This window comes from Petromyzon marinus, chromosome 5 (genome assembly GCF_048934315.1).
Source record: "Petromyzon marinus isolate PM22_M1 ecotype Great Lakes invasive population chromosome 5, UKy_Petmar_22M1.pri1.0, whole genome shotgun sequence".
In the NCBI taxonomy this organism is placed as follows: domain Eukaryota; kingdom Metazoa; phylum Chordata; class Hyperoartia; order Petromyzontiformes; family Petromyzontidae; genus Petromyzon; species Petromyzon marinus.
In genome coordinates, this window is record NC_133671.1 from 9,040,964 (window position 1) to 9,053,687 (window position 12,724).

The 12,724-nt window shown below is 44.7% G+C and overlaps 1 protein-coding gene across 2 annotated transcripts; it reads right to left on the minus strand.

The window, feature by feature from the left end:
* Positions 1–872: 872 nt before the first annotated feature.
* Positions 873–9,025, minus strand: SPAG7 (sperm associated antigen 7). Of its 2 annotated transcripts, none has more exons than XM_032946853.2 (7): positions 8,866–9,025; positions 8,116–8,183; positions 5,622–5,710; positions 5,029–5,113; positions 4,043–4,126; positions 3,253–3,421; positions 873–2,787 (listed from the first exon to the last, which is right to left on the minus strand). In XM_032946853.2, exons 1-7 carry the CDS (start codon positions 8,945–8,947, stop codon positions 2,573–2,575), a joined length of 792 nt encoding a protein of 263 aa, XP_032802744.1. In that variant the 5' UTR covers positions 8,948–9,025; the 3' UTR covers positions 873–2,572. The 2 variants fall into 2 exon arrangements, with proteins under 2 accessions (XP_032802744.1, XP_075917275.1); XM_076061160.1 differs by lacking the exon at positions 8,866–9,025 and adding an exon at positions 8,581–8,819.
* Between the last annotated feature and the right edge of the window lie 3,699 nt (positions 9,026–12,724).

Here is a 12,724-nt window from a genome sequence, read left to right on the forward strand (position 1 = left end):
ACCTTGGTCATCGCAACATCACCGGAGAACGAGTGAATCACCCAGTATAAATGTTGCCTACCTTAATAGGTGCTTGTAAACTGCACTTGACCCTCAAACGTCATAGGGGTATTACATAAAACTATGGCGCGAACAATTTAAACACTTGTGCTATGCACAGCCGTTGAGCCAATTAACTGCTGGATGAGGGCTTCCCCACCCTGTGCGGGCCTTGGAGGTTATCTGACCCAACTTCACGAAGCTGGTCAGGCACATATAACTACGGTACAACAATGTATTTTAGTCCACTGCCATCTGCTACAAACCACATAGTCCAATGTCGTTAGATCTCCGATGCTAAGCATGATTTGAGGCTGGATGTGGCGATCTGCATGCATGAAACACGTGCTAGAGGCTGCTGCGGAGCTACGGTGTCCAGCAGAGGGCAGTGCAACAACGTCCACTGTTGCACAATAGCGCCACTCCCCACCTGCGTCAACCCGCACTGACCAGCAGCACCGTCCATAGGGAGGTGCAGGGCCCCCAGACGCCTGCAAACTAAACCGGAAGTATTACATCTGACACCACGACGTCCAAGCGCGGGGCCCCCCCAAAGTGCGGGGCCCGGGGCGGTCGCCCGGCTTCGCCATACCCTAGGTATGCCTCTGCCGTGTCAAATAACCCATGTGACCTGCTCGGCGTGGGGAGGCCCTCATCCAGCAGCGGATTGACAAAAAGGCTGTGCATGTACAATGTACATGGGCTTCCATTATCATTGCTCCACAGTAAATTGAGCAAGGAAGCTTGCACCTTGTCCAGTTTTCCTGGGTGGGTCTCATCAGTAAGTGACGAACCTGGAGGTTGTAAAGCAGACACTGGGGATTACGCTGTCAAACCGTTGTAAATACATACCGTCTTTAATTCTGTAATCTTAGATACACTATACAAACACAATTTAAGCCAGCAACAGTTAAATCTGAAAACGCATGATGCAACAAAACAAGCGGTGCTCATGGTCGCAAAATACTTTCATTCGTTGGTAACTAAAACAATCGACAATCCTCGAAATGAAACATAAAATCGCAATACACCCATGCAGTGTCGCGTGTGCGTGTGCTGTACATGCGCATGTGCCGCGTGTACGTGTGCTGTACATGCGCATGTGCACAGTCGTGCTCACATACGTGGCTTGCTAATATTGACTGCATGTGCCGTCATAGGTGGTTGGTGAAAATGTTCTGGAGGTTGTACGGGGGGAGGATGAGAAAATATATGAAATACTATGAAATACATTATTTTAGAGAATGAAGCCTGAAAACGAAAGGGCATGGTTCATAGTGCAAAAGTTCACCATGAAAACTACTCCTGGTGACCTCGTGTCGTCTCGTTTTTGGACATTGTCTCGTCTAATAAAATGCGTGTGTTCGCCGATGACATTAGCAAACTACAATACTCTCCTAGTGTTGACCTTGCACTCACTCCCCCGCTGCGTCAGGCTTCAAAAAGCTTGCAGAATTGGCTGCATGTGAATCCCAGTTGTTAGACATAACCACCCACTGCCTATAAACAAGTGTACTCCTACCTGGCCATCCCCGGTGTCACAATATATCCGTGCATCTCAGTGCGTCTGTATATCGCAGTATGTCATTGGGTGTTCTGCAGTCTCCCTGTGTCTCTGTATTTCTCCATGTGTTCTTGTGTCCTAGTGTATCCCAATATCTTCCTGTTAGTTGCAGTGTATAGTAGTGCATCGGTACCCATAGCATGACTTTATTAGCCATGTAATGTCTCGACTTCCTCGCAATTCCATGAGCTTTAATGGTCAGGGATTTTGATTCAGTAAAAAATAGTTTGTCAATAAAGTCTAAAAAATGCTAAAAGTCCTTTCTTTATCTTAGATCCATGACAGATTTTGGGCATTTTGGTCTAAGCAAACATGTAACCTCATAATCTGCAAATTTACTGTGGATTAAATTAGCCACTTGTGAATTTACCCTGTAATCTGCTAATTATTTGTAGATTAATCACGTGGCTCTTTTTCCCACGATTCGTGGCACACTGCGACGGTGAGAAAATAACTTGTGCATTATTTTCTCTAACCTCTGTAGTGTGCTGCAAATTACAGGATGCTCATTGATATGGCCCCCCCCCTTCCCAACATCAACGTAGATGACTGGATTTCTGCTGTACATTCGGTGTAGAGGAATTAAGGGGAAGCGGTGGTTCACGTACAATGCTATGAACGCGTAGACCCGAGTTCGATTAACAGCCACGGTTATCATCAGTGGCGAGTGATATCTGAACCGGTCCTTGGTGCACCTTCCCATTCACCAACCCGCACTGAACAGCGTGGTGTAGTTTTCGCTTTAAGTTAAGTTTTTGCATGTCCCAATGTGAACCAGTGTCGAGACTCAGTGTGTCTGTGTATGCCCATGGCTCACCGCACATTTCTGCACGAGCCTGTGCATCCCTCTGCATCTCTGCGTGTCCCCATGCATCAATGCCCGTCCCCGTTCCTCCTCTCCGTGTTTATCCCTGCGTTTCCCCCCGTTCATCCGTGCTTCGCTGCGCCTTCCTGCGTGTCCCAGCGTGTCTACACCCCGCTTGGCTCGGCGGCATTTGTCTCAGTTGCGCTCGTCTCGACCACGGTCGTCTCGACCACGCTCGTCTCGACCACGCTCGACTCTGTGCCGCTCGACTCTGCCGATCTCGGCTCAGCCGTGTTGGCCGCGCGCAGTTTTTTCTTGGCCCGAATGTCGTTCATGGCCTCCTCGATGGAGCGCTTGTCTCGCTTATTCGCCGTGGGCACTGCAGGAGGAGGGAAGTGGTACGAACCCAATCATTACAATGCACCCTGCATTTACAAAACGTCTAAATGCCACCGTAATTTCAAGTTGGTGCACAGTATGCACTGCCACAGAGTGACGAATGCTGGATGTTGCTTATATGTGTGGAGTGATGGTGCAGTGGTTAGTGCACTGCGCTACAAATCCTACCCGTTGAGTTCCATTGCCGGCTTTGGCTAACATCAGTGGCGAGTGATATCCAAACCGGTTTGAGCCACTCCTAGGTGAACTGCGCTTTAAAAGAGTACCCAGTACGGTGTGTACACATCGGCAGTGGGGAGACAAAGGCGGCTGGGAATGATGTTAGCCACACCACATCCTCATGTGCCATGTTGGCCTTCATAGGTGCTTGCCAACAGCACTTTCCCCAACGGTCTGTTAAGGCTATACGGGGGATACGTCTTTGCTGTGCGAATGAGACAGTCACCACAGCCGTAGGCGACGTTAGCGTGCAGCGTGTGTGCCGCCTGCTCGGCTGCTTCCGTGCCGATCAGGTGCCGGTATTTGTCTCGATAGTTGAGCTGCGGCTCCGGAGCTGCCGTCCCCGGCCCCTCGGCTTTCCCTGCCGCCTCCTCCTCCTCCAGCCGCTTTCGTTCCTGTACACAGACACAAACCCCCCCCCGTATTGTCATATTGTCATCAACAGACTGTTGAAGTGAATGTTCTTAGCAAGCACCTGTTAAGACAGGCACAGCGCACGAGGGGTTGGCTGGACAGCATCAAGTCCAGTCGCCTTTCTTTGCACACCATGCCAGGTACTCATTTGAGGCCGAGTCGACCTAGGGGAGGCCCAGGACCAGTTCAGATATCCGTCACCAATGATGGCCACGATTGGGAATCGAACTTTCGTCTTTCGGTTCATTTCAAAGCGCGCTAACTGCTGCACTACCGCTCCCCACATACCAAGTGCACCCAGACATGCCCCTGGCCACACACGCACTCGCACAATCATGAGTTTTCACCCTCATGTGCTGCTAGTCCCGCACCTCCCCAAGACGACCCCTTCTGACTTGCCACCACAGGACGGCACTCATCTTTTAGCCATTGAGGGACAATGACGATTCTAAGAAAGATGACGATCATGAAGGTCACGATGATGACGATGGGTTGTTGACCCCCAACCAGGATTTGCGACCTGCAGGTTGCGAGTCAAGTGACCTAACCACAGAGACATGTGGCGGACATGTGGGTTGACGGTGCGGGAGGTGAAGGGAGACCTGCAGCTTGAGCTGGTGCAGCAGAGGGTCCCATTCTTCTCCCCGTCTGTACGCCTCCAGCTCATCATCACATGGCGCAAACTCCTACAGCAACATCAACATCACGATCACCATCATTAACATCACGATCACCATTAACGTCACCACCATCAACATCATTATTTACACCATTTACCAACATCAACACACGATAAGCCACTTCGCTAAGCTAACATTTGTGGCCAGGTCACTTCTGAAAAAGAGCTATACTGCTCAGTAGGCCTTACCTGGTAAAATAAAAAAAATAGTTGAGAAATTCCACCTAGCTCCTGCACACAAGCCAATCTCTTCACTCCATCTCTGTGATACACGTACTCTCATGCGCGTTCCCTCCTTTGGCTGCCACTCCATGTTTAAGTCTCATCAACCGGCCATCATCTCTTCGAGCAACGCATCCTCACCAAGCTCACTTACTCTTCTTTACACTCAATATGGACCATGAGACCAGCACACAATGGCCTACTCTTGCAAAGGACATCACATGATCTTTAACGTGCATTGTGAAGCAAATGGCGTTTACTGTTCTTACAATTGATACACGAGGAGTAATAAACAGGGCAGCCACTGGATTTGAACCATGAACCTCTGCCAAAAGTGTCAAACATGCTACCGCTGGGCCATGTAACCACTATAATCATAATCACCACCACAATCACAAGTGCAGTCATCATCACCAACACTGCTACCATCATCAGCAGCATTACCACCATCAGTGGAGTAGCCTGGTTGGCATGGGCCCTTGTGCAAGGCATTAAATGAGGCCTTTCGTTCAATTTACCCCTTTTCGTAGGCTGGCACCTGGGCTACTCTGGTCCATGGGACCCAGTGCAATTGCACCACCTGCACACATTCGATTACCACGGTTGGCTACCTATGGTGCAAAGAAGTTCAACATAGCTATGCCACTGGCCACTGCTAAAAAACGCCGCCACACATTCGCGCCACACCTTCTTGAAGACCATGACGTGCCGGCTTTCCTCGTCATCGCCAAACGAGAATGAAGCCAGCCCCGCAACCTCCGCCACATCGTGCCTGCATGTGCAGGGAGACGAGAAGATATTTGATGACACGTGGGAACGTATGAAGACGTGGAGGAAGACATGAAAGACATGGGGACACTTTGGAATGCATGAGGAACGCATGGGAACAGGTGGGAAAGTATTAAATATAGCGCACGTAAAAAAAAGTAAGTACACGTGAAACACCGCTGCGTACAAATGGGACACACGGTCACACTCGGTGACAATCAGAAATGCACGGAGCCAAAGGGGACATTTGATCATGTGTGGAGGGTCATATGGAGACACAACGGGACACACAGGCACAAAGTGGGGATGCACGGGAATTCACAGGGGATAGATAGGGGCACACAAGAATGCACAGGATGTGAAGGAACACAACAATACACAGGGACACACAAGGATATAGAGGGAAACCGGCATACATATGTATGCAACGGAGATGCAGGAAAATGCACAGGGATACTCATTGATATCAGGAGACGAACAAGGATATGTTTTCTGTACGGTGCAATGCGTACAGTATGCTGCGCTCCAACTTTCCCATTGGCTCAAAGCGTTTCTTCTTCTCAGAGCTGTCCTTTATGAAGGCGGTCACTCGTGCCTCCATCTAACCCAGACAGAGAGAGACACAGAAAGAAAAAGGTAAACATACAGACAAGAAGAAACAGAGAAAGGCATGACAATGGAAGGAAGAGACACACAGAGAGAGGCACAGACAGAGAGGGTGAGACACTTAACACAAAGGGGCACAACATGACAGAAGAGTAGACATAAATAAAGGATGGTGAGAGAAAAGGAAAAATAATTGGATAGGGGGAAAGCACAGGTGAGTCACAGAGGGAGAGACTAATAGTGAGAAAAAGGCACAGGGAAAAAAAAGAAATTGAGATAGGGAGAAAGAAACAGGAAGAGAGAGAGAGGCAAATAGAAAGGGAAGGACAGAGAGAGATATGAGTATACAATAATAGTAATCTAATTAACAGGATGTTACAAACTAAGTTGCCTCTGTGGTAGTAGTTACATTGGAGAAACCAAACGCCATGTCTCGGACCGCATTCGTGAACACAAAGCAGACCTTAAACACGGTAGGACCAACACCTCGGCCGTGGCAGATCATTGTTCTAAGTAGGCTCACATGCCATTGACTTTTCCAAGACAGAGGTTCTTTGTAAGCCATCTGGCTTCCATGAGAGATTCGTTCATGAGGCTATCCACATATACAAGCACAGAGACAATTTCAACCGAGAAGATGGATTCTATCTTAGCAATCATTGGAAAGATTTGATAAACCATTTCAGGTCTTAATTGATTGTTCACGCTTACAGTGGCTTTCAGACAGCATACATTATAAAAAATTTCGTCTCCCCCCTCCTCTTTTCAGAATATAGATGGACTAGTCCTGGGTAAACTGCCAAATCGTTGCGCGTGGCGCTAACGTTTTTTATAAATAAATAAATGCGCCGTTTAAAAATAAATTTATGCGAACCAACACACCTGAAGACGACCGTTTGAGTTATGGTCGAAACGTCGTGAGAATTTTTTGTTTTATATATATTTTATTATTTTGTTGTTTCTCTTCAACGTGACTTTACCGAAAAAACTAAGAATATGAATTACTGCAGTCACGAAAGCTTTAAATCAAAATTTAACAGGATGTTGTGTAAGAGACACCAGGCTGGCTCCTCCCACACGTGACGACTCAATAATTGGCCTATAACGCCTGAATATATAGGGGACTGCAGAGGTCTGGTGGGGGGGGGGAATTGTCACTGGCTGAATTTACTGGTTGTCTATGGTTCCTCACACCTCAGAGTCGTTCTCTCCCTTCAAGAGTGAGCATGTTACAAGTTTAAACGATTATTCAATCAGATCCTCAAGTCTAGTACATTCATGTCATCATCCTGGTCACCAATGACTGCACAAAAAACCCACCATATTAAAGTTTAACTTAGTCCATGTTAATTCAACTCAGAAAATAAGTTGGTTTATTTGATATGCAACTAATACTATTTGTGGGGCATAAAATGGAGTCCCAAGTATGGATAAACCTTTTTCGATGTGTGTTATCGTCACTATTAGATGAAAATATAGAGCTTACGTGCACCTCTAAATAATGTTTTCATATTACAATTGCACTGTTTTAACTTGTGTGTATTTCGTTTTATCATTAGTTGTGCAATATTCCTTAAGGATCCTGTACTTATTCTTGGCATGAAAAGCAAATAAAAAAAATAAAACATGAAATGTAAATGACCTAATGAGCTCTTATTCACTGCAAGACGAAGGCCTTCCCACATTACCACATTCCTTCATTATCCCGCAATGCTACAATCCAATTCGCTCCTGCACATGAGCCGATCTCATTTCTCCATCTCCTCGATGGTCGGACTCTCGTGCTTGATCCTTCCTCTGGTTGCCATTCGATCACCAACCTCCACCATCGGCCAGCATCCCTTCAGTGTGAGCTTTCCAAATACTATTTTCTTGAGAGTCCATATGTCTCTTATTCTATTTTGTTCTCTAATCCATGTGTTCCTCTTCCTGTCTCTCAGTGCAATTCCAAGCATCCACATCCTCATGCTTCTTTGCGCACTTTTATCTCACACATGGAAAAATATTGATGGAATGAGTGGGGCAGTACCACAGTGGTTATAGTTCACTGCGCAATGGATCTGGTGACCTCTGTTAGATTTCCTGCTGACATAAAAGGCAAGCGATAATTATTTGAACTGGTCTTGGGCAACTCCTTCCCCAATCTGCACTGACCAGCGACAGAAAGGATGGTTGGTGGTCAAGGTCCAACACAGCAGGGGAGATCTTAATCGAGCAGTTGACTGTCAAAGGGATGTACATTGGTTTGTCTTAAAGATGCCTGCACAAGCCCCTGTCTGTCTCAACCTCTTCGTATCCTGGTGCATGGGCCCTTCCAGCCCATGGGCCCCAGTGCAATCGCAACCCCCTTCGCACTGTTCTATGCCACTATATGGTGCGCAAGTGAACAAGTACACACACCTGTTTCCTGAACTCGGCCTTGTGTTTCCTCTCCTGGTCTTGAAGGGTCTGTAGACGGGCTGCCTGTTCTGTGAACCCAACAAAAGGGTCACCACCACCGGCACAACAATAACCACGTAAACGAACCCACAATTACACCACAAACAACAAGACCAACACCACGCCAATCACCACATACAACAATACCAACACGACCACCACCACCGAAACAACACCAATGCCCCTAATACAACAAAACAAAAGCACCAAAAACAGGAACACAGAGACACAAACACGTGGGATTAAACTACAAGACTAAGGACTAACATAACAAATCAGAGTGTGGAAAAGTGTAACTCTGAAAAACACAATTAAATTTGAAATTATTTGATTTGTTACACGGATGATTCCGTTTAAGGCATGTCGCACAAGAGACGAGGGGTAATTCATTTGGAGTAACCAAAACACTGCGTGTGAGCCACCAACCCTCGCCCCTAGGGTCTGAGCACCTGCAGCAACAAGTTACAGAGCTCTCGAGACAGAGACGAATGTGCGAGAGAAGCGAAACCCGTTCCAACGCTCCCCGCACCCCATCTCTACAATGTTTTTCCTGCCAGGTCGTGCGCCTCGCCCGGCCGCAGCGTCCAGGCAAGAGCGCAGGCACCGCGGAAAGCTAGGCCGCGCGCACAGCGACCCCGCGAACGCCGGCGCTGAGGAGTGGAGGAGTGGGTGTTGGAGGTGGAGTCTGCCACGGGGGGGAGGGGGGGATACCTCTGGCTTTCTTGCGCGATTCCTTGTCGCCCACACTGGGCGGCTTCTCCATGGAACTCAGGATGGAGCCGAGCAAATCCATGCTTGCAGGGAGCCCGGGGGAGTAGGGAGGACTGCTCTGCGGAACCTAAGGAACAGGACATGGATCGATTCCTACTTTTGGGAATCGATGGTGATTAGTTTCGGCTATGGAATAGATTCGATTTGGCAGTTTAAAGTTCAGAGTCTGTTATTTTAACTTTAGATTGCAGGCATTCATATTCATATTCTTGGTTCTTTCGGTAAAGTCACGTAGAAGGGAAACAATAAAATAATAAAAATATAAAACAATACAAATGTTCTTGCTGTGGGTTTCACACCTGATGATGATTGCTTGTGTTGCAATCGAAACGTCGTGAGAATTTTATTGTTGAATTTTTATCATTTTATTATTTCCCTTCTACGTGGTGGTGACTTTACCAAAAGAACCAATAATATATTTTTAAATATGTTGAGACTTGATGAATGTATCATACCTGTCAACCCATACGGTTTACCCGTATTCTTGTACCGGTAAGTTGAGTGTTTAGGTCCATACGGCGTACAGCCGTTTCAATACGGGGCAAAAGCAATGTTGGTCTATTTGTGTTTATCCCTTGTGATGGGACTTTGTAGGGTGAACGCTGAGATTTATAAGGGGCACGGGGGTGGCCAATAAGGTCTAAATTGGTTTGTAATAAGGTAGGACACTGATAAGGGGTTGACAGGTATGTAGTGGTGAGTGTAGTAATGGTGATTGCCTATTTGTGTTTATCCCTTGTGATGGGACTTTGTAGGGTGAACGCTGAGATTTATAAGGGGCACGGGGGTGACCAATAAGGTCTGAATTGGTTTGTAATAAGGTAAGGCACTGATAAGGGGTTGACAGGTATGTAGTGGTGAGTGTAGTAATGGTGGTATGTGTTTCTCCCTTATGATGGGACTTTGTAGGGTGAACGTTGATAGTTATAAGAGGGCACGGGGTGACCAATAAGGTCTGAATTGGTCTGTAATAAGGTAGGGCACTGATAAGGGGTTGACAGGTATGTAGTGGTGAGTGTAGTAATGGTGATTGTCTATTTGTGTTTATCCCTTGTGATGCGACTTTGTAGGGTGAACGTTGATAGTTATAAGGGGCACGGGGTGACCAATTAGGTCTGAATTGGTTTGTAATAAGGTAGGGGGCACTGATAAGGGGTTGACAGGTATGTAGTGGTGAGTGGACTAGTGGTGTCTATTTGTGTTTATCCCTTGTGATGCGACTTTGTAGGGTGAACGTTGATAGTTATGAGGGCACGGGGTGACCAATAAGGTCTGAATTGGTCTGTAATAAGGTAGGGCACTGATGACAGGTTAACATGTATGATGTATGTTGGGCTGATTTCGCACCGTACGTTGCCAATCGTGCTAATCGGAGGTGCGTGGACAAGGACGACAAACTAAATCCGATGATCTATGAAGCTCTTTTTAAACAGATTGTAAGTAGGGACAGGGTCAGTAAGTTACAACAAACATTACAAAGACCGATAGGAGTGTAAAATAAAAAAATAAGGTAAGCGAGTCACTATAAATAACAATAATAAATTGCTGTTGGTTTCATGCAACCAAGAGAGAACTATCAAGAGGCCAGGTTGAGTCTCGTTTGTAAAAGTGACCTGGAGGTCATCCAAAAGCAAAACAAATTAAGTATCGTACTACACAACAAAAGCAAAACACATAAGTGCAAAAACAACTGCTTCGTATGAAAAATCGTGCACAAAGCGTAAACTTGTTTAACAATGAAATTCCCCGCAGCATAAGTCACCTTGGGCGGATATTTCTTCAGACGGATCATAATTAAGTGACACAATTAAGGTATGGAGAAGTTGAACAGGATACAGGGGTGTCTATCGATGTGTAAAGAATGAACGATTCGTTGATTGGGTTTGACGTTTAGGTTCACCAGGTGAGAAGAGCGCAAGACCTGGGTCACCAACATGACAAAAGCGATAGAGTGAAAACATGTACATGTACAACGGTGCAGAAAATATAAATTATAGCAAAAACAGCCAAACAAAAATGAACACGAAACAAAACTCAACACACTCGCCATTAACACCGCTGAAAAGGAAAACGGATAGTCTGCGAAATGGCCCTTCTTCATAGCGCATATAATTTAGATCAATTATCGCTGGTATAACTCTAACACAATAATAGAAGCCGTGACAGTGGGAGAGACAGTGGACACCATAGGGGCGGGGCCCGTGTTGGGGGAGTGGCGTGAGAGGGCGGGGCCACAGTTTGGAGGGGGCGTGGCTACGCCGGAAGGGGGAGGGGCTGGGCAGCTAAGCGTCATTACGTGGGCGGGGCGACTTTACTTTGACGCGATTGGGCTCCAACGACGGCCGCGTGCAGCAGAATCGCGTCTCCAAACTTCAAGATATTTTTGTTTTTCTCAACGCAAGGTAAGAATCTATTTTATACTGGTAGGAACGAAGTTGTAAACTGAGTGTACCAGCCTGCAATAGATTAATGTGTCCGTCCGTCCCCTTTCAATACTTTAACGAAGTGAAATCTCGTGCTGTTCTTAAACATTTACTTATCTTAATTATCGACTTATCTTAATCATTGACTTATCTTAAACATCTACTTATCTTAAACATCGATTTATCTTAAACATCGACTTTTCTTAAAAATGTACTTATCTTGAACATCGACTTATCTTAAACATCGACTTATCTTAACATCGACTTATCTTAATCATTGACTTATCTAATACATCGACTTGTCTTAAACATCGACTTATCTTAAACATCGACTTATCTTAGACATTTACTTATCTTTAACATCGACTTATCTTAAACATCCACTTATCTTAAACATTTACTTATCTTAAACATCGACTTAAACATCGACTTATCTTAAACATCGACTTATCTTATCTTAAACATCCACTTAAACATCGACTTATCTTAAACATCGATTTATTCTTAAACATCGACTTATCTTAAACATCGACTTATTTTAAGCATCGATTCATCTTAAACATCGACTTATCTTAAACATCGACTTATCATAAACATCGACTTATTTTAAACATCGATTTATCTTAAACATCGACTTATGTTACACATCGACCTATCTTCAACATTTACTTATCTTAAACATCGACTTATCTTAAACATCGACTTATTTTAAGCATCGATTCATCTTAAACATCGACTTATCTTAAACATCGACTTATCATAAGCATCGACTTATTTTAAACATCGATTTATCTTAAACATCAACTTATGTTACACATCGACCTATCTTCAACATTTACTTATCTTAAACATCGACTTATCTTAAACATCGACTTATTTTAAGCATCGATTCATCTTAAACATCGACTTATCTTAAACATCGACTTATCATAAACATCGACTTATTTTAAACATCGATTTATCTTAAACATCGACTTATGTTACACATCGACCTATCTTCAACATTTACTTATCTTAAACATCGACTTATCTTAAACATTTACTTAAACATCAACTTAGCTTAAACATCCACTTATCTTAAACATTTACTTATCTTAAACATCGATTTATCTTAATCATTGACTTATCTTAAACATCTACTTATCTTAAACATCAATTTATTTTAAACATTTACTTATCTTAAACATCGACTTATCTTAAGCATTTACTTAAACATCGACTTATCTTAAACATCGACTTTTCTTAAAAATTTACTTATCTTGAACATCGATTTATCTTAAACATCGACTTATCTTGAACATTGACTTATCTTAATATAGACTTATCTTAAACATTTACTTATCTTAAACATCCACTTATCTTAATCATTGACTTAT